We start from the raw sequence: 22,999 nt of genomic DNA on the forward strand, positions 1-22,999 counted from the left end.
TTTAATCTACTTTTGTTATGAACAAGTAAATAAGGAGTGAAAGCAATTTGTCGTGGAATATCAAGAGTTTGTGCTGGTAAATATGCCTGATAGCAACAGGATGGAAAAAAAATAACAGGACACTCCCTGTAGAAAGGTTCACAGCAATGAGACCAAAGTTTTTTGTCCTCTTCTGATTCACTGTTTGGTCTTTTGGTAGCAGAGCTTAAAGCAAATTATTGAAGCAGCCAATTGGAATGCTAAAAGAGTTCAATTTACAATGTTTTTTTTAATCTAAAATATGTTTTTGTTGCAGTATTTGTTTCATATACTTACATTAAAAATGTACCTTCATTGAATGTCTAGCTGTGACTACACACTCAAAGCAGAAAAACTCATCATATGTGAATATATAAACAGATTAATTCCACCGGTACTGCTTCTGCTATGACAAGCTAGCATGTCTGATGTGGAAAAAAAGTCTGTTAAAAGCACATTGAGCCATTATTTATTATGTTTCTGGACCACAAAAATCATCTGTGAACTATTCTTCGACTAGATGACAGGCTTATTTACAAAACCTTGCAAAATTGTGTGCCAATAACTCACATATTTGATGGGAGAACTGGATTAGTCGGACGCTTAAACGCAGCAATGTAACTCTTAACTGTTTGTTTTAAAGTTTATGATTGAAAAACCTCTCATCTAATGGGTGCCTGTGTAATGTTAGAGTAATGTAGAGTAAAATGAGAGTATAGTGAATTCTGCTTTACCTCATTTTAGCATTTAGAACATCTGCTGTAGGAATGAAAGGAAATAAAACTGAACATTTTTGTCTTTCAAAGTGAAAGTCCACGAGTCTTCTTACAGAAGGGCAATTTTATAGTTGTGTTACGAACATTGGGGAGTGTTGTGGTCATGTTTTGTTATTTTTGCGGTGGTTAAAGTGTTGACACAAGCTACGCAGAGGTCAAGAAATACTGACATTTGACTGCTGATATTGTCTTTTCCTTTGCTCAGCCAGAAAATGTGAGATTTTAAACTACGGAGCAACATTCAGTTTTAAGAATCCTGCTTTTATATAACACTGGGAGCTCTACAGAGTCTACTACCATATGTCTGACGATACAATTATATGCAAATGAGTAATGAAAAGTGGAGCACTGTAGCTGTAACTTTACATTTCTTACCATCAGTCTTAATGCTTGGTTTCCTGGATGCTGCCCCGGAGTCTTCATTTACTAATGTCACTGGTGCAATGAATTATAGACTACTCCCTGTACACAGTTGCAAAAAAATCCTCAGGGAAGTCTGTAAGTTCATGCCAGAGCCCTTAAGCGCTTGCTGATGCGGCAGTGAGACACTCTTAAGCCCCTTGTGGATGCTGTTGGCAGATCTCGGAGCTTCTTCACTTTCCGTCCTCAACGCTCTCTTCTCTGCTACCAAGAAGGAGACGAGTGGACATAAAGGAGCGCTGAGAGAAAGTAGAGGCCATTTAGGACAGTTGGGACACTTCAGATGTCTGCTTGATGTGTGTCATTCACAACTGCAAAGTTAAAACTTAAATAACTTTCTGCGAAGAAAAGAGATTTTGCATTTCATAGATCTTACTGCGATGCATTTTCAGTACCTTTCAGTACCCTTTCTGTGCAATAGCAGATGGTAAACCATTACAACATTTGATGTCTGAGTTATATTCTTCGGAATTAAGATTACACATATCAAAAGCATCATTGATACAAGTTGTAACTATACTGTGACTTGTCCAAATTTTATTTCCCAGATTCCTACAATGCCATTCTGGTGAGTCAAAGTGATACTTAGAGATAATAAGTGGAGGTACAGTATCTTAATCATTGTGAATTCCCATTTGATTCTGGTCCAGCAAAGCATTTTAGGACAGCATTTGTGGACAAAATCATTTCTAAAGTCTTGAAATAGGAAAAATCTATTTGCAACAAGTTTGTGGAGAACCAGAGCTTTGTTCATTCAAGACTCATCATTGAAATGAACTAGAAAACTGCTCTGACATGGTGATGAAATGACTTGTCATGTGTGGTTATGGTTGTAGAATCACAGAATGATCTGCTTGCCATGGCGGCTGACTGAACTACTGATATCTGTGATGTCATTTCACAAAGTTAGAAGTTGAATTTAAGATATTTGTTCAGTTCAAGATATTCATGATGTCATTTGGGCTAGTTCAAACCTAAATGAAGATGTCTATAAAGGGCAAAATAGTTATCTTGAAATGGGGGTAGTTAAAGGTATCTTAACCTAGTGGATTAAACTGTAGATTTCTGAAACTACAAATAATATAAATTCATTTGCCAAGGTTCACACGGTGAATTGTGAATATATGCAGCTGGATTGGAGATATTTGTAATAAGAAACCCAGTATGCGAAAAATGACATCACTTATCCGAGGAATATGTACATTGAAAATGTCAATTGTTGATGGAAAGAAAGTCATGGATACTGAAATGTCCGTTCTGAATTGTGAACATCTCCAATACATGTCCAGCTGAGGTACTTAACATTAAAACAGCTTGCCATAGTAGCACTACGGCAGAGATATGATGTGAAGTAATTTGTGCAATGAGTCCAGTGTCATTTGTCAGGACTCCTTGGTATCACATTGGGTATCCTTTAGCATACATTTTCACAGTGTAGGGTAGTTCGATAGACCTATAAAAATCTATAAACATTAGAAATAGATGCCATGACTCAACAAGCAAATGTTCTCTACTGCTGCCAATGGCGTTACTATCACAAATATACAAAAAAGGATATGAACTTACAATGTACAGCTCCAGTGGGTCACAAAACACCCAGATATTTGTTGTATAGTGTGAAGGACCGAGCTGCCAAGCATGAGAACTTGTAGGTGAATTCAAACAAAGTTACAAAAACCAAAACCAAATGTGGGCCAATGAAAGAGGCTAAAGGAACAGAACTTAACTAAGGCTATGAGAAATAAAATAACCCAATAAACCAACGGCATTGATCAAATAAATGTCCTAACTGACCTGAAAAACACTGAACAAAATAGGAAATACAAACTGGCTGATCAGACTTGTTACACAAAATAGGGGAGACATAAAACACCAACAAACAAGAAAACCTAGCCCACCCCTTAAAGAAGCAGCCACTTGGTGTGGTCTGATTGGCAGCTCTGGTATAAAAACCTAGTGCTTCCCTGGTGACACCTTTTGCCCAAATTCATCCAGATGAAGACAGCAGCAGAGGCCTGGATACCAAAGCACTGGTAAGATAAAGGAACAATTTAAAAGAGTAATGCTGAGCATAAAAAAGTTAACTAAATGCACAAGCTGCAGACAGAACTTAAATACTCTAACAAAGGCTAAACAAGTAGGTTGTCTGAAATGATGCGTGTTATTTTTGTTTCTGTATGTGCAGTGTTTCAATTTAACCTAACATTAAATTAATGGTTGGATGGCTGCAAGTGTGGCCATCATATACAAGATCATAAAAAAAAAAACAAACCTCAAAACAGGCTGAGTCAGAAAATCACACAGATAACTCTACAAAGATAAAGACAACATGGTAAAGGGACATGAGGAAAACAGTGAATATATACCCGCTGGAGCAGGGAAGACAATAAAACATTGGTGGAGCCCACTGGGACTGAGCAGGTAATCACACAGATGGGAAAACAAAGACCAGGAAGTGTGAAGACTTCTGTAGTGAGACAAAGGTGAGAACAAACACACGGCAGGAAATGTCAAACTAAAACAGGAAGTAAGCAAAACCTGACTTAAGAGCGGGAGCTGCTCCTTTTTAGGCAGTAAGAACAAACTTGCCTTTTCAAATTTGCTTCAAAAGTAGTTAACATTGTGAAAGGGTGTATTGTAACCCACAGTAGAGTCTTTTCTTGAAACTAACCAAGTTGTTTTGGTGCCTAATTGAAAGCAAGCACACACACACAAAAAAAAATAAAACTATGGACCTCATTCTACGCTGCCACCAACCTCTCAATCCTTCTTTAAAAGTCTTTTTGAGCTTTAAAAAACTTCTCTACATCTATCGGCATCGAATACTGATCATGGTGGGACTTGCGCCAAAGGACATCCTATTCATGTCTACAGCCAGCTTTGGCAAAATGACAGTATCTGACGCTGTGAGAATGAGAACAGGTTGGTACAATCTGCCATCTGACTAAAAAAGATGGTAAATGTTTACAGCTGGTTTACGCAGCAAAGTCTGCAGTCTGGGGACAAATATGGGCCTCTTTTCTCAACTTTGCACACCTGAACAATCCCTCAGTACAATGTTGTGGAACTGTCTCTCCACAAAGTGCATAGTTAAACACACAAAGAATGATAGATTCCAACATCTTAAAAATGAACTCTCCTTAAACCCTGTTTCCTGTCATTCGTTCATTCATTCATTCCACAGTAATGACACTCCATGCACCATGAATGTCCTGTACATGGAGTAGATGAAGCTCAGAAGCTAAAAGATCCCCTTTATCTTTTAAACTTCATATCATCAACTCCAAAACCGATGAGCTGTTATCGTAACTTTTATGAGGGGATTGTATTTTGTTTCTTTGGTTGCTGCAGTTTGGATAAAGTTAATCCCCTTCAGAAACTGCTAAATCATCCCTGGAGGGGAGTCAAGGAATTGAGAGACACTGGAGGAAACAAAAGGGTCGACAAAGAGTTGCATGCAGAGGAGACTTGAGGTGCTGAAGGAGAAAGTGGATTATATGAGCTAAATAATCAGAGCAAAGGAGCAGAAAGGAGAAAAAAACTGATTATGGCAGTAAAAAAATTTAACAATAGGAAAGAAAGATGCACAAATGAGAGAAGAGAACAAGGTAAGGTAAGCCGTCATTAATCTCACTGTGGGGAAATTTGCATTGTTACAACAGTGAAGGGAATAGTGCAATCGTTTAAGCAATATCAGCAGAAAGATCTGCAAAAAAATAAATCAAATTAAAGCGTAGGCAGCGACAGTCGGGTCCTCGCATCCTTGCTGGTCAGTGAATCCAAGCATGTCCACCAGGTGGCGCTATTACTGTGAATGTATATCGGCCTATGGATGTGATGAGGGCTAGACTTTGATCACACACTTAAAGTTCCAGGCAGATTGGAGCATGTACAGGCTAGTTAGACAGCATTCTTATGTCATGGCAAATTGTCGAAATTCCGCCAGACGCCTTTTCCGTGACTTTTACTGAGCATTTTGCTAACTTTTGCTCACTCATGCCTGCTGTACATCCTGGCTAAATTTGAGCTCTGTTGAGGTTACCATGTTTGAGTTTATAGCTTTTGAAAATATGTAAAAAAAAATGTCCAAAATATGAGACATAATTCAAAATGTCCAACTTCCTGTTGGGTTCTTAGTATGGTTGTCAACTACATTTTTGTGTCTTGAGTTACATATGCTTAACAAATTTCAAAGCTGTTGGTGTTACATACAGTCTCTGTTTGAAATTTTCAGGTGACATTTTTGAACCATATTGGCACACTTCTATAGCCTAGCCGCGCTAGACAACCCACGGCAACGAATTTAATTCTCTGCCAGGGTGGGTCTAGTTACCCTCCATAAGGCTTGAGGTTGGATGCTCCTAAAACTGGCCGGACCAATCGCCATGAAGTGTAGAGTCAGAAGGCGGGCGTAACTAAGTGACGACAGAGGCGCGACGATTCTGACAGAAACAACCGGCGCACAATAAACAGTTATCTTTCGACTCGGCTTTGGCCACAGCCCTTAAAGATTTGAAGCTAAAATTCAACTTGAAAGATAAACAAAGGACGGCACTGAAGTGTTTCATTGAGAAGAAAGACGCATTTGGACTTATGCCGACGGGATATAGCAAATCCTTAATATACCAGTTGGCTCCGCTGGTTGGAAAGCTAATGGGACTTAGGCACAATCCGGCGCTCTAGGAACTATGTCAACCCATTCGTTGCGCTGATTGGTTGTATACCTACCCAATTGCTGCAGAGTGATTTGAAAGACAACCTTTTAGCCCGCCTCCCTCCCTGTTGAGCATTCCTCGACCCTTGTGTCTTAAGAGCTGGGTCTAGCGCGGCTAGGCTAACACATCTATGCAATTCTCCCAAAATCTAAATTTTTTCGACGATTTTCATGTGTGTGCAATTTTCATGTGTTTTCAAATATCCTAAGGCCTTCAAAGAGCAGATTCAAAATGTGGACATAAAAATAAAAATAATAAATCCATGGATTACGAGAAGTTCCTTGTACTGTTAGTGCTTAGACTGTAAATATACACTACCGTTTGGGGTCAAACAGACAATTTCATGTTTTCCATGAAAACTAACACTTTTATTCATGTGCTAACATAACTGCACAAGGGTTTCCTAATCATCAGTGAGCCTTTCAACACCGTTAGCTAACACAATGTAGCATTAGAACACAGGAGTGATGGTTGCTGGAAGTGTTCCTTTGTACCCCTATGGAGATATTCCATTAAAAATCAGCCGTTTCCAGCTAGAATAATCATTTACCACATTAACAGTGTCTAGAGTGTATTTCTGATTCATTTAATGTTATCTTCATTGAAAAAAATGCCTTTCTTTCAAAAATAAGGACTTTTCTAAGTGGCCCCAAACTTTTGAACAGTAGTGTACATAAATGCTAGTTCTAGAAATAACAGGATTGCACATATCAGTGGTATTGCCCAGATTCTTTCATGGGAATCAATGGGGAGTAAAGCAGTAGAATTCTGGCCCAAAGTGACTTTATTTGCACCATTTTGATGATATGCAATTTAAAGTAACCTGAAAATGTCACACCACAAACCAGCAATGCATTAGGGATGGGAAAGATGCGTCAGAAAAGGAGAAGAAAATGAGCAGCAAAGGGGTGGAATCGTTTCCCGGTGTGTGCCTTTATTTTCACCTTTTATGCTGATACACAGTTTAAAGTAACCTGTGAATGACACATTACAGCCCAGTGGTGCAGCAGGGGGTGCTAGAGAGAGACAGAGCAGCATCTGTGTCCAACTCCTTCCTGTGCGGTGTTTAACTGAGGTGAAACACAGCATTGTTTGGAACTGTAATGTCCCCTGCTGAGAAAATGATTTACGTCTCAATTTGCTTGTGTACCATCAGAGGGCCTCCTGAAGGTTCGTCCAATTTTAGCTTTCGAACGTGTCTTCCCGTGTATGCAAGTCACACTCGCACTTGTACATACATATATATATGTGTGTGTGTGTGTGATGTGATGTCTGTCAGTCTGCGCATGTGCATGCAAGTCATGCCGTCGCCTGTGTGTGTGTGTGTGTGTGTGTGTGTGTGTGTGTGTGTGTGTGTGTGTGTGTGCGTCTGCCTAGTGTGACCTGCCTTCGCTGTCACGCAACTGCTGTGTGTGCGTGACAGACAGAAAGAGAGAGAGAGAAACCTTAATACAAGCTGATCAGTTTGGTCGCCAGGGAGTCTGGACATCTGCCAGAGAGAGAGGGAGGGAGGGAGGGACGGAGGGAGAAACAGTAATGATGGGGGGGAGATGGAAAGAGTGCATAAGAGATGCTATAAGAGAGAACAAAAAAGGTAGAAAATAGAGGAGAGGGAGGTAAGAGGAGCTTCAGACTTGGTCATCCTTAGCTGCTGACATTCAAACAAAATGAATCCCTCCTCTCCTGTGTTGTTCTCTCCAGCTCCCAATCTCATTCTCTGCCTCCACCTCTCTGATTATTACGCTTTCCTCCTCTTCTTCCCCAGTGTCTTTATCTCCGTCTCTCTTCTTTCACTTCTCATCTTTTCCCAAAGGATGTTTGCAGGAGGGTTTTTAGGAAATTTGCTAGTCAGACTACAGTGCTGGTGTCGAATATTTGTATTTGGTTACACATTTTAAGGACAACAATGGTCAGAAACTCTGGACAGAAAGCCAAAATAGCTCATCATTGTTCCTGTTTTTTTTTTTAAAACATTTGTAAAATTCTCAAGTGAATACCATGCTCAGGTAGCAGAAACGGTCTCGTGCTCGGCTAACTTCAATGGGAGCTTTTATATTAAGTTTGCTGCTGGTGATGTTCCTGTTTTGCTGTTTCCTCCTGGTTCCGCTTAGTTTCTGAGGTCGTTTTGCTGTTGGTGGCCTAAGCATCCACTTTCGACTATCTATGTAATGATTTAGGGACAATTTTTATTATTATTTCCTCTGCCAATGTGTGTTCAACAATAGGTATGCTCTAATATCACCATATAGTAGGGCAGAAAAGATTTTGTGTGTCCCAATACATAGTACGTCAGATGTAGCATGTTGAAAATCGCCTTATGTTTTGCTATTATGGCTGAATTTTGCAGTTTGCAGACAAGCACATTTTTTGGGCCATTCTGACCCTCTGTGTCAAGTCAACTTCATCTATACAGCACATTCAAAAACAACCAAGGTTGACCAAAGCACTTTACAGGCTCAAACAGATACAAAACATAATCTTTGAGGAAATATTCAGGGCAAGACAAACAATGACATAAACCAAGGTGTCAACGCTCAACTTAAAAGCCAAAGAGTACATATGTGTCTTCAAGTAGGCACGTGAAAGTATCAAGAGACTGAGCGGTTCTAATTTTAACAGGTAAGTAGTTTCACAGACTGGGTACAGCCACAGAAAAAGCCTGGTTGCCTCTGTTTCTGAGTCTGAATCTGGGAACTGTAAGGACCATCTGATTGGCCGACCTCAGAGCTAAAACTGGAGCATTACCTTGTAAAAGCTCAGATAAATAAAATAAGAAAGTGCCAACCCGTTTAACACCCTTTAAAAACAAGCAACAAAATCTTTAAAAACTATTCTGACGCAGACAGGAAGCCAGTGGGGCGAGGGTAAAACTGGAGTGATGTGCTCCCGTGTCTTTGTCCGAGTTAGAAGCCGGGCAGCAGCATTTTGTACCAGTTGGAGCCAACGAAGAGACATCTGATCAGGACTGACATACAGACTTGCAATAGTCTAACCTAGATGTGATGAAGGCATGACTCTCTCAGACTTGTTGTGGGACAGATATGGCTTCGCTTCGGCCAACAGATTCAACTTAAAGAACCTGGTTTTGACAACAGAACTGAAACTTGGCAAATTTAAAAGCACTGCCAAAAATCATACTCAGATTTTTTGAAGACGATTATAGACATCCAGAGGACCAAGGGCATTCAGTGTGAAGTCAGCTAATTGATCTGAATGGGTAAAAGCAATCTCTGGTTAGGTTTCATTGAGACAAAGAAAGTTAATATCCAACCATGATTTCAAATCATCAATTCAGTTTAGCAATGGCTGCAATGAACTTGCAGTTTTGGGTCTAATGTGGAGGTAAATCTGCACATCATCTGCAAAATAATGGAATTAAATGCTTTATTTGTTAAAAACAGACTCCAGGAGTAGCATGTACAAAGAAAATAGTAAGGGGCCTAAAATGGACCCTTGGGGGACAGCGCAGGAGAGAGGGACTGCTGATCCATCGAGGTGAACCGAAAAACTTCTGTCTGTCCGATAAGACTTGAACCATTTCAGAGCTGTGCCTGTAATGCCCACGCTGTTTGAGACGGGATAGCAGAATAGTGTGCTTGACTGTATTAACAACAGCAGTCAATGTAAAAGCACGAAAACAGCTGAATGTCCTGAAATAACAGTTAAGAGAAGATCATTAAAAACTCTTAAAAGGACCGTTTCGGTACTGTGACCATCCTTAAAACCAGCCCAAAACTTTTCATAGCTACTAAAACCATTTAAAAATGTTTGCATTTGATTAAATACTGCTCTCTCCAAGACTCTGAATAAAAACTGTATCCCTGCATCTTCCATGTGTATAAAGAAGACTGAGCTGCTCAGACAGCAGAAACATATGACAGGTCAGCTAGCACTACACACTGTGATGGTCAAAGTTTACAGTGTATTGCTATGATGAAGTGTTTCCTAGTTGTGTGTATACTGCTTGAAACAATATATACTTTGTTAGGACAGCTGCAGTGAAAGTAAACAGAAAAAGCATGTGATTGGGAAAGTAGCCCCTGTCCTGGTTTTATATGTGAATTTAAAAGTCCTTGCTCTGGATTGGTGTCTGACTGCTGCTCCTTCGACCTTTCTGATTGGACTGAAAACCTCCAATCTGCAACTCACTAACCACTGCTTGAGCTGCTCACTTTGTGTCTTTTGTTTGTGATCTGCAAATTGCCTCTTGTTTTGTGGCAGGAGGCTGGGCAGTAGTTGTTTTTCCGCCATTAAAATTGCTTCACTTCAAGAAGGTTGTGGGTTCAAACCCGCTGGTCAGTTTTCTTTGCGGAGTTTCCGCATTTTCCGGGTGCTTCCTCCCACAATCAAAACACATGAATGGCAGGCTAATTGGTGAAGTGTGCGTGGTTGTTTACCAGCCCTTCGACTGGCTATCTGTCCGTGGTGCTCCCGCCTCTCGCCCAGAGTCAGCTGGGAGAGGCTCCAGCCCCTATACAGCTAATGGATGAATGGAAAATTGCTCTCAGCATCGGAAGTGGAGAAGTTAATTGGATGTGCCAAGCAAACCATTTAGTGTCTTTCTCCAGTAAAGCACTAAATCTCAATCTTGTGTCACTTGTCAGGGCTCTTTTTTTATGTTTAATGGGTCTATTGTTGCCCCTTGGATGCTGATTTTGCAAGGAAAAAACAAGGATGTAGACAAAGCGATTTATGTCACAAATATACATCTGGTTTCCCCTCAGAGCTGAGTCCCTGACCTGATAAATTCACCCATGTGTCTCCAGTACATCATTGCTGAAGGTTGCTGGTGAACGGACATGCCAACTTGTTGTTATACTTTATGTTGTCAAACACTTCTATAATGACATACAAAGTGTTAGCCATTGGCATCACTTCAAACATAGTAGCAGATGCTTTAAAACCTCTAAAAAAAACCAAAACAATGGTGACTAAAACATCATGCACAGGTAAGGCCTTAATGAGATGGAATAAGTTTAAGAGATAGTTTATTCTTCTGTAAGTTTACTTTAACCTTCAATTTTAACTTTATTATGTTGTTATTTTTGTATTTTCTCCAATTTTTGTCAATATTTCTGGTACTTCATCTCCTAGTAAAACAATTTGTAACATTTTTTGAAAAATCTATATCAATTAATTTTTTATTGCAATGCAACAAATCTAAATTGATCGAGCAGCTAAATCAGAAATTGTACCCCCATGCCAGTGCATAATGTACTGTCTGTTGCTGACTTTAAATTGGTTTATGAACCATTTAAAGCAGAATTCACTGTGTTTTGGTTTGTTTTTCATGTCGAGGCCTGATTAGATGTAATATTGGATCATTTAAAATCAAGTAGGCATTTAGTTCAAGCAATTTGTACCATTAATTGTGTTAACGTCATCTTTAAGTTGCCAACTGCAGCCAAAAATCTAAACTTGTATGCTATTGTTATGTTATTATCTGAAGCCAAAGCTCAGGTTCTCTAACTGTCCTGCTGTTCCATTAATTATTTGGGTTTTCTTCCTCCTGCAGTACTGGATGGGGGAAAAAATGAACAGCTCACCATTTCATCCTGAGTTAAAGTGACAATTATTTTGTTAACAATCACCAGCAAATCCCACAGGCAAAGCCACATGGGAGCTGTAGTCTCTGCTGCCTCTCATAAGACATTAACACCCAGGCCCAGTTCCAGAACAAAACAGCTTAGTGTGCATCTCCAATTAGTGGAGATGCACAGTTTTTATCACTAGTATAGAATTTTGTACATAATTATGCCTTTATATATTTATATACCTCTATATCAAGTGTGTTTTCTGCTCTTAATTCTTATTTCTGTATATTCTGTATGTTTAATATGCTTCTGGTTTCCTATCCTAACTACCCACCTTTTAAATCATTTGCTTGAAAACGCACAACTTAGTGTACTGTACTGATAACTTGGGTATTAGACATTGCACAGGCTCTTCTAAACCAAGGTCGTCTAGCACTTGTTGAAGTTTGGGTGGTAGTGGACACTCAAACTGAGGAACCTGTGCTAACGTTGACTGGTGCCTTTATAATGACTTTGCTGCTGGTAATGTTACCGTTTTCTCCCAGATCTTTCCTTGTGTCTGCATCTGTGGAGGTCGTTTTACTGCTGGTGTTCAAATTTGGCCATTTGTGACTATCCATGTTAGCCTAGTCGCGCTAGACCCAGCTCTTAAGACACAAGGGTCTAGGAACGCTCAACAGGGAGGGACGCGGCTAAAAGGTTGTCTTTCAAATCACTCTGCAGCAATTGGGTAGGTATACAACCAATCAGCGCAACGAATAGGCTGACGTAGTTCCTAGAGTGCCGGATAGTGGCTAAGTCCCATTAGCTTCCCAACCAGCGGAGCCAACTGGTATATTAAGGATTTGCCATATCCCGTCGGCATAAGTCCAAATACGTCTTTCTTCTCAATTAAACATTTCAGTGCCGTCCTTTGTTATCTTTCAAGTTGAATTTTAGCATCAAATCTTTAAGGGCTGTGGCCAAAGCTGAGTCGAAAGATAACTGTTTATTGTGCGCCGGTTGTTTCTGTCAGAATTGTCGCGCCTCTGTCGTCACTTCGTTACGCCCGCCTTCTGACGCTACACTTCATGGTGATTCGTCCGGCCAGTTTTAGGAGCATCCAACCTCGAGCCTTATGGAGGGTAACTAGACCCACCCTGGCAGAGAATTAAATTCGTTGCCGTGGGTTGTCTAGCACGGCTAGGCTATATCCATGTAACAATATCTGGACGACATGCCCTGAGCCACTGCAGTCAATTCACCCGTTCATGCGTTTAATCATGGGTACATTCCAGTATCCACACTACTATATAGCACGCCAAAGGTACATAGCATGCCAGAAACACCCAGATGTCCTACTACTTGGATTGCAATCAGCCAACCAGCATTCTTTTCAGCTTATTCTGACCCATAATCCTTTGCCCAGGTGAGTGGCTACGTCACGGTGCCTCAAGGATAAACAAGCTGGAAGTTTTAAAGGCCCACAAAGAGATGACAGCTTATTTCACACTACAGACTGAAACAGTCAATGTTTACGTAGTTATGACCAAGTAGTATGTCCCAATTGCATGCACACTGCATAATTAAGTACTTGGTAAGGGCAGCTGTAGCATGTACTTACAATAAAGAGAAAAAGTATGTGATGTGGAAGCCTCTGGGATTTCCTGTGCTATCAGGATGGTGGTAGTGAATTCTGTGGGTCCTGTAGGTTGCAGGGTAGGACCTACCTAGATCACGCTGATCCTAGTAGATCCCACAGATGCTCAATAAGATTTGGATCTTGGTAGTATGGAACCAGGGTGAACACATTAGCTCTGTCTGTGTTCCCGGTTCACTCCTTAGCAGTTTTTTGCAGTGTGTTAGGGTGGATTGTCCCCCTGAGGGTGGCAACTGGCATCAAGGACTGCTGTTGCCATGGGGGCTCAGGGTTGCTTGACCTGCAGTGTTTAGGTAGGTGGTACATGTCAAACAAGGATTCCCAGAAGAACGTTGCACTACAACAGGATGATTGATGTTGTGGCTGATCAGTGTATGTACATTTGCAAGTCCCAGTCCCAGGTTGGTGGCTAGCGTTCTCCGGCTAATTTGATTGGATCAAAATCCTTCAATCCAGCTGCAGCACGAATCATTGCACCTGTAAAATATTCTGTAAAACTACCACTCTTATTTTTGGTCTGCAAATTGTCTGCAACTTGTTTTGTTGCAGGAGATTGGGGGGATTTAGGGACTTTTGGTTTGGAACCATTTGTAGTTGTAAGAATTGACAGAATAATAAAGGATTAGATTTATGTAGCACTTTTCTATAAGGCATACTCAAAGCGCGTACAATGGATCCATTATTCACTCACTCTGGTGGTGGTAAGCTACATTTGTAGCCACAGCTGCCCTCGGGCAGACTGACGGAAACATGTCAATCTGCACCTATGGCCCCTCCGACCACCACCAACATTCCCACACCAGTGTGAGTAGCAGCACTGGAGCTAAGGTGGGTAAAGTGTCTTGCCCAAGGACACAACAGCACATAACTAGGTCAGAGCGGGAATTGAACCGCCGACCCTTCGATCATTGGACGACCCATTTCTACCCACCTGATCCACAGCCACCCCATAAGACTCTAAGTAATCTAAGTAATCGTTATTCTTGATTGTAACTTTGATTTGGATAGTGAGCTGAGGCCAGTGTGACCGGGGCTTTCATTCTGCTCAGACAGGCTGGATAAGTGTGAATATAACTTCTAGTAAGTTTTCTTCTATTTCTTTCAACATCCACACCCCATTGTTCCTCCTTTTTTCCTTTCTTGCACAATGCGGCAAACCTGTGCAGTCTTTATTGGCATTTTACACAGTTTTGGATGATAGAGTAACTGTTCAATACACTTAAGAGTCCCCATCCACTGCTCACAATTAAATTCTTGATTATTGATTATTCAGTTTTTCACTGAAGGTGCAGAATATAAACCTGAGAATGCAGTCCCTGCTTCGGTATCCATTCTCTATACATCTCTTAATCCTCATTAGGATCGCTGCGGGGCTGGAGTCTATCCCAACTGACTTAGGGTGAAGGCAGGGGGCAGCCTGGACAGGTCACCAGTCTGTCACAGGGTTACATATAGAGACAAGCAATCATACTCACATCACACCTATGGACAACCTATTAACCTCAGCATGTTTTTGGACTGTGGGAGGAAGCTGAAGAACCTGGAGAAACCCACACATGCACAGGGAGAACATGCAAACTCCACACAGAAAGATCCAGGAAGACGGAGACACGAACCGGGAACCTTCTAGCGACAAGGCAAAAGCGCTAACCACCAAGCAGCCCTAAATACATGGCAGAAAAGCAAAAACTTGAACACCTTTTCAGTGGAGTTAAACTATTTTATTGACAGCTGGAATAGAATAACAATACACCAAATTGTGCATTTACTCAACAATATAACAGTTTGCCAAAGAATCTGCAAATATACTTGTGTTTTAAATGACAGTGCAGTGAGTAAAACTAAAGTTACACCATTCTGTCACTCGTCTGATAACATTCAGGTCTTCAAGGCAGTAAAACACGAGCAACGAATGGGAAGCAACACAAATGGGCTTTTTGCTGCGTGATGCTCAGTTTATGCTAACTTCTGCTGATGCTAATCTAGGGATGGGAGAAAAAAATACAAGATACCTGCAAATGGAAAATAGTCGGAGGCTTTTCTTTATTTTGTTGTTGTTGAGTAAAAAATGCTCTACAGGAGCTGCTCCAGAAAACTAAAGGATGGGTGTTGAACCAAATGCACATGAAAGAATATATACTTAGCAACCTTCCCTGGATAAATGCTCATCGCTGAGGACAAAACAGACGCTCCATCGACATTGCTTCCCAAAAGTTGCCCATATCACCCTGAAAGATTGAGAAGGCCTGTGAAACTGACTCGTATCCCAAAAACCAAAACATCACCTTCGCAATCGGGCCGTAGGAAAATGTCACGTTTGGAAAAAATTCTCAGGTGTCCTCAAAGGCCTCAATTCAGGGAGGAGAATTTAAGGCTGTGAATGTTTTAGATATAATGGCTTTGTGTCGCTGGAGAAACAAAAGAAGCAGGAAGGTGAGCGACAAATAAGGGACATGCTGGAAAACACAGAAGTTATGAAAATTCGATGGCACTTTGCTTCTCGCTGGGGTCACCCAACTAAAAATGTATTCACTCATGGTAATGTGGGATGCTGTGAATGAGAGGATCTAGCAGATGGCGTGTGGGGGAACACTTTTAGGGAGTGGGGGGGGGGGGGTTGGGGGGGGGGGGGGGGGGGGGGGGGGGGGGGGGGGGGGGGGGGGGGGGGGGGGGGGGGGGGGGGGGGGCTGTGAGGAGAAAAAAAAAAAGTAGAAAGTTTGAGAAGCCTCTGCCTCTGCAGCACAGGAGGAGATGTGTTGCTATGGGAAACACCAGCCGCCGTTTTGCGTACACCCACTGAGGAGCTGCGTCTACCCTTTCATCGCGCCACCATCTCCCCTTCTTCCCGGGAGAGAACATGATATGATATGTCTAGAAACACACACACTGTCGCTCTGAAAAGAAAAAGGAACACAAACAGTGCTCTCTGCTTTTTCTAATGAGTAAATCCATGTACTCCAGAGGGGAGGGGGGGGGAAGATATGGATGATTTCAGCTCAGGTAACAGGAGGTTGTTTTTTTTTTTTGTTCTTTTTGTTTTTATCAAGACTCAAAGGGAATTCTACCCAGTTTCACTTTTAGTTGATCTTCTGCAAAAACAGACACAGATTTCATGGCTTTTGTCTGCAGATTGAGGTTATCACGGAGCATCGCAGTGAAACACGTGCACAGAAAAACGTTGTGTTGCCATCAGGAAAGGAGGCAGAAGAAATTTATCTCGGTTTACATATATAGACTAGAAAAAATCACAGAGCGTTACACTGAAGAATACATACCTTAAACAAACTGCTTTTAGCTCAGCTCAATAAGCTACAGCTACAACTCTGAGTCTGCATGTGTGTTTTTTTTTCTATTTTTACAGCAAAAGGTGCATTTTTTCCCCTATAATTTATCTCAGTGTTTTTCTGCTATTGATGCAATGCTAGAAGCAAGAACATGAGCCTGTGTGATTTTGGGCATTGTAGCTACAGTCAGTACTGGCCAGGAAATAATGCTTTTTTCTGAGCATTAAAAACACTCCAAAACCAATCGTTGTATTGTCAGAATTTGCGTCCAAAGCGCTGCTTTAGTAATTTGTCACAACTCATGAAGCTACTGGAAGTCATCCTGCTTGTAAGGACTGTAATACTCATGTTGTTTGACTCAAAATGAAAGGCTAAGCCGAAAAGAAATCCTTTTTACTGGGCCAACGAAGCGTCGGGGTTATGTGGACGATTGGTGTTGTTTGTCTGTCTGTCTGTTTATTCTTAAATGTCTAAATTTGTTGTTTAGAACTTTTTTTCCCCAAATTTAAGTTAAAAAATGAAAATACAGTGAGTAAAGACACCTCAGAAACCAATAGGTTCCATCTGCTGTACTACTGTGTGACTAAATAATGTAAATTCTATGTACATTTATTTGTATATGTACACATGAAGCCAGTGGCAACCAAGGGATCTAGAGTGGTAATATTATCCATGGTTACAGATGTTCACAAGAAAAACAGTTGTGTTGTCCGCTATCTTTGTTTCACATCTAAAAATGCTTACCTAAACATGTAAACTTCTTCATATATGTAATATATCTGTGGTCACTAATGTTGATACATATAGAATTAAACACCAATAAAATGTAAGGAGAAGTGTCTGGTTTTGCAGAATTACAACCCAAAAGTGATTGAAAGGACCTCAACAGGACACCAGAACAAATCTCACAGATAGCTAGATTGCAAATGCTGTGTGTGTTTTTTTTCCCATTTTACTCATTTGAAACCACAAAGTACCATGATGTGCATCCAAACTTAACCAAGAAACAATAGCATCATTTACCTAAGTTTTAGAAAACATGTCTTATTAAGAAACAAGTCCGAATGTTTGAATAGCTACGCTGCAAAAATGCTTTTTTTTGCTCAGTTTGTTCGTTTAAGCTCACACCAACAAGTGTGGAAGGTTACACAAATAGTCAGTTGAAATATCAGTATATCAGAAATTCATTAAGAACATTACGCAAAGATTATCGTTTCCATAGATGACACTTAAATTCCTTTAGGTGATGGGTTGAAATGGTGACACTGTAAAACTTTTTTTTGCGTCGTTTTGATTACTCAATGTGACAATTCTTAGTCCTTAGCCCTGACAAAAATGTATATCATGTGTTTAAGGCCTCTACTTACATTACAATTGATAGAAGTTACATCGTTAACATCCAAGTGGTGGACACATTCAGAAACATGTGGGGGAATGCAAAGGAAAATGTACATTTTTTTGGTGCTGAATATGTCGACTGTAACATTTACATAGTTTGTTAGCTCATTCGTTTGCCTTGAAAGTTACAAAATGTCACAAAGAAAGTGGTGAACAAGAAGCTGCAGATGAGTGAAAATACACACAAATAAACAGTTCCAACAAACAACAGTTACTCTTTATCCCCAATGTCAGCATATGTTTTGCCTCTCTTAAACAAGTAGAGAAGGAAAATGTCTTGCAAGGGTCACTTGCAGCTGTAGCCATCATAGAACACCCATCATTTACTGCATACATGCTATACTACTACTGCTGCCATGCTACTCTTAGTTAGGTTTAGAACCTTGTTTGCACAGGCAGCTGCTGCAGGTTCGATGGAGGAAGATGGGAAGCTTCTACACTGGCTACGGCTGCAGCGTTTCTAACTGTCATTATGGTCTAAATCTAGCTCATCATGCAACATTACTTTTGTTTTTAGCCACAGGAGCCACTCTTCTTGGTTTCTTAGCACCAGAATGTGCCCCTCTCATGAGAAGCTGAAAGAAAATTTGAACGCCAAATGTGTAAACGTTTCTCTTTCATTGGTCCTTAACTGGGGAAATCAGCCCTCACAATATATGAACATTTTGGCACAGAAAACACAGACAAAAACATATTTCTTGAGTCACAGTAAGAGGAGTTAATTTTTCATATATAATTATGTATTTGATTTGTTCAACTGCTCTAACATCTGTTCTTTTTAATAAATAGTCCCTTTTGTTTTAAATGATTATTGTCATTGTATTAAAATACGTTTAGAAGTTGTGAAAAATGATCCTGCATTTTTCCAAGTCAGATATTCTCATGTTTTATGGGGTTTTAAACTTCAGCTCCTTCTGGATTTTAACAGCGATCCTCAGAGACAACACGAAACTCTCCTTGGAATAAATTATGGAAAAAATGTGAACGCACTGATGTAAAAATGACACTTTATTAACAAGTGATTTTCTGTTTCTGCACTTTAAAACTATTTTCAAGGTGTTTAAAACCCTAATCATTATGTTATGACTTGTTCCAAAGATAGGTCATGCTTTGGAATGACATAGTGATATTGATTTGTTTCGCCAAGTATTAGAACTGTTTAATCCAAGTGCAGCAAAAATCACCATCATTATGTGTCATTTTCCACAGTTTCTACGAAGCGACCGAACGACTGAGATGACTGGATGTTTTCTGATTATTGCTTTACAGAACGTAGCTAATTTGTTCGGAAACAGATGCAGCATTAATATCCCTGCAACACTGCTACTGGCACAACAGAGGCCACTTTTGCAAAGTCTTATAGAGTAAAATACTCCAAACTGGGTGAATTCATTGAAAATGGTAGCTGATCAATGTAAGTTAAATTTGTTTTTGTTTTTTTCTGAAATCTGACTTGTAGTAAAAATGAAAAATTAACTGGCTGAAATTGAGATATTTTCTCTTGATTCTTACATTTTCTGTTAAAGAAAAAAGCTCAAAAATCTGAATTAAACTGCTACATATGTATGTGTTCCTTAATTGATCTCAACATACCGTGTTTCGTTTCTCACCTTCTGTGTAGCATATAGCTCATGCTTAGCCTTATCAAGTCGTGTGCTAATTAGAAGTTTTAATCAGTCATGCGGATGCTACCAGCTAATGCTACAGTCTTACGATAACTTAGCAAGGATACCACTTCCCTCCCTCAGAGTTTTAACATTAATCTACTAAGTCGTTATAGATTAACTTTGGCTCACTCAAAAAGACACTAACAACTGTAATATTTACACATAAAAAGACATTAAGAATCATAAAGTGCCCCAATAAACACATAGACTTGTTTTTGTCCATTAATAAACTAGAAATTTCTCTACAGTGTGCACATTGTGTTCCCTTTAAGTCATCCTATTTTTTTTTCTTGAAGTCCGTAGAAACTGACGTCAGTCCAGACAGATCCTTTTGTTTGGATTATGCAAAGTACATTTCACGCTTCCTTCCTCTCTCTTTCCTCATCCTCCCTCTCCTTCTCCCTCCACGCTGCCTCCTAGCATGGCTAATCACCAGGTGTCTGTGGATTAGGGCTGTAATTAGAATAAAAGGGGAATGCTGCTGTCAGATGCTGCGATGGGCTTGTTTCTGTTCCCTCCCTCACAATGGCACATGCCGCACGGAAAATTGAGAAGACGAAGGAGAAGACACTTGCTGGTAGAAATTGGCACAGTAGAAACTGTTATTAGACAACTGTTAGCCAAAGCTTTTTATTTCTTTTATTATTTAAAAAAGAGAGGAGGAATCTTAAAAATCTACTTCTAGAGTGTTAGCTAAAGAGCATTCCAAACTACAGTGAGACTGGGGTTTACAGCGGGGTCTCCGGCTGTCAGCCAGGCTACTATCCACAATTTTTTCTTTTTGTTTTTGTATTAGCTCGATGTGTGTCAGTGCTACAGCTCAGGCACCTGCACTTGATTTGACCTGTACTAGAAGGTGGATGTGAAAATTTTAGAACCCAACGAGGACAAAAAAGCCCTCAATGTTTTAATAGCGCCCTTTTACGTCTGGCTGTTTCATGCGGACCGTATCCCGATGAACAACACTGCATGCATTTAAGCCGCTTTGAATTCTAATCAGAATCTAATACAATATATTGCATGCATGAACTCCAATTTTAGCGTCGGCTGCGATGCTATCTGCCATTTTATGCTATGTGCCAGGAAGGATCAGGGTGACATGTTATTTGGAGAGACAAATGCTTTAACGCCTCTCGCACTCCTGAAGTGATTCAAACTTTTCTTGGAGTGTCTTGGTTACAATTATTCCTGGTCGCAAAAGCTGGAATCTCTAATTGGACATAATCCAATGTGCTATTGATTCAAGAAACAGGCAGCTAAAATGAGGTCTTGTTTTAAAAAAAAAAAGCCCAGAGGATGAATTTTTCTATTTCAAACACAACACTGGCTGATTTGATTGAAAAGCACCTTCAAGAAAGGATGACAAGTACATCAGTAAAATCAGCTAATACTGCGTTTGAGCGCAATGGAAATGTACATAATGGCACATGGTCTTTGGGAACTCATTATTGAAGCCGTTTAAATCCACTCATGAATCAATTTAAACCTACGACTGCAAGGAGATGCAATTAACTGCAGTCTTAACAACCTGGGAGGATGGAAAGCCAGCAGTACGCCCCTGGATCCCCAAGATCAGGTCAAGATCGGGATCGTTCCAAAATAAGTGGCTTTTATTCATGTCGACTCCACTCAGATCCTATCAATATCACCAAATGAACCGAACAAGGATGGCCTAAATGGGTGACACAAGACAAAAAAAAGTCAGTCAAAGTGTCCAAAACCAAGAAGTCTTGATCAGTTACGACAAATAAGTTTAATATTTCCTCTCAAAGTCCTGCTGCATCCATTCTCCAGCAATGCTCTTGCAAAATAGGAGGCTGGTTTCTATCTGAGGACGCATTTTCTCTGGACCCGTGGATAGACATAACTCTCAGGAGCTGTCCTGCCCTTAATGAGGAGACGGAAAGACAACAAGCAGTCCTGGGAATGAGAACTGAACGTAGGCTGTGAGAGGAGGCCCGTAGCTGAAGCAAAGCTGAGCCCGCAGTGTGTATCGTGGTCCCAATAGGATGTGATCAATGTCGGCAAACCGAGCCCGCCTTTGAAGTATCCTCATTATTTTTTTTTTTTCCATCAAAAGAGATCTGAGGAGAGCAAAATTTTCTTGCGAGTCTGAGGGGCGGTCGGTTGCAACAACAAAAGAATGTGCTTCCCGTGAGTCTCAGGAAACAGTCTGGTACAATATCAAAAGAATTAGTATACATTTCCGATGAGGATGACCTACTGGGTCATTGAGTCTTTTCCCACTCGGGGAGTGATTCATTCCCCCAGTGTGGTTGGACCTGTTGAAGTGCCCTTAAGTGAGATACTTAACACCTACCTGCACCAGGGGCAGTACCGCCCGATCGACCCAGGTGCAAGGCTACAGGGTATAAAACATGTCTTAGGACTTGGTTAAGCGATGGAATCTTAGCCGCAACATTGAAAACTATACACTTCAGAGTGAGTCTTAGGATCGCTCACAACATGGACCGATCGTGCTCTCCAGGGACATCTGGGAGGAATGGCGGATCAGTGGAGCCATCGTCGGGTCCACCATGGAGGAGGTAGGGAAGAGCTTGTACCAGCCAATCACCATCGAGCTGAGGTCCAGCTCCTCCAATAGGATTCGAGCTACGCCCATGAAACATTTGCGGTCCATCCGGCCGTAGTTGCCCCAAACGATAACCTAAAGAAGAGAAGGGCAGAACAAAGACTTAAGAGAAAAACTTAGATATTTGCACCACACTATTCAAATTAGTCCAAGCAAAAATAGAGACAAGTGTACTACAAAATCACAAATATCATAGCGGTGACAGATACAATATCCCATTTATAATATCTAACCCAAAAGTGATTGTGTACTTGGAATATAACGCTATCATACCGAAGCATTAATGCACATGAAAGTCTAAACAGGGATCGGAGGTTTCTATGGTCAGCTCTGTGTCACGGTTGAAACCACAACTTTGGAAATCGTCTGGAAAATACATCTGTGCAAAAAGAATTTCCTTTATTGAACACTTTTGGAGGAAAAACAGTGTAACTGCAATTTGTTTTCGGTGTTTTACTATACCAGAAATTGCAGCCATGCTAGCAGCCGCAAACCACGCGTACATAAATAAAACTAGCATGTTAACCAACTGAACACTAAAACAAAATTACAACATTTAACAGGGACAAAATTAGAAAAACAGAGAGAAAATTATTGGATTTTGATCTTTCCGACACGTTTTGAACTACTAATGTATGATGTGCCATTCTAACAATTCTAGATTTCTTGGCACAATGAAGAAGTCATCAGTGTCTCACCTTAGACGAATAGTCATCTGACAAAAATGCTTGGACATTTTTGCTGAACTAGGCTGAACTGCAGGCTATGTTTACACATAGCAAGTAAGAGACAAGCATAAAAGCAACTTAACATGTAGAATATCTATAATATGTAGAGCTACAATTTTTTTGTCAGTATTAGTAACATGTGGGCATTTGGATTCCAGGTTCTTCATTTTTGAAAATCAACCAAACAAAGACCTTCAGATTTTTTTAAATTATTATTTGCATTAACT

At 40.5% G+C, this 22,999-nt stretch overlaps 1 protein-coding gene across 1 annotated transcript in view; it reads right to left on the minus strand.

Moving 5' to 3' along the window:
* Positions 1 to 21,040: 21,040 nt before the first annotated feature.
* Positions 21,041 to 22,999, minus strand: part of rims4 (regulating synaptic membrane exocytosis 4) — a 50,781-nt gene continuing 48,822 nt past the window's right edge. The window contains exon 6 of the mRNA XM_022208401.2: positions 21,041 to 22,119. Within this exon, the coding sequence (XP_022064093.1) occupies positions 21,901 to 22,119 (219 nt within the window). The 3' untranslated portion in view covers positions 21,041 to 21,900. The remainder of the gene's footprint in view (positions 22,120 to 22,999) is intronic.

Source organism: Acanthochromis polyacanthus, chromosome 5 (genome assembly GCF_021347895.1).
Source record: "Acanthochromis polyacanthus isolate Apoly-LR-REF ecotype Palm Island chromosome 5, KAUST_Apoly_ChrSc, whole genome shotgun sequence".
Taxonomy (NCBI): domain Eukaryota; kingdom Metazoa; phylum Chordata; class Actinopteri; family Pomacentridae; genus Acanthochromis; species Acanthochromis polyacanthus.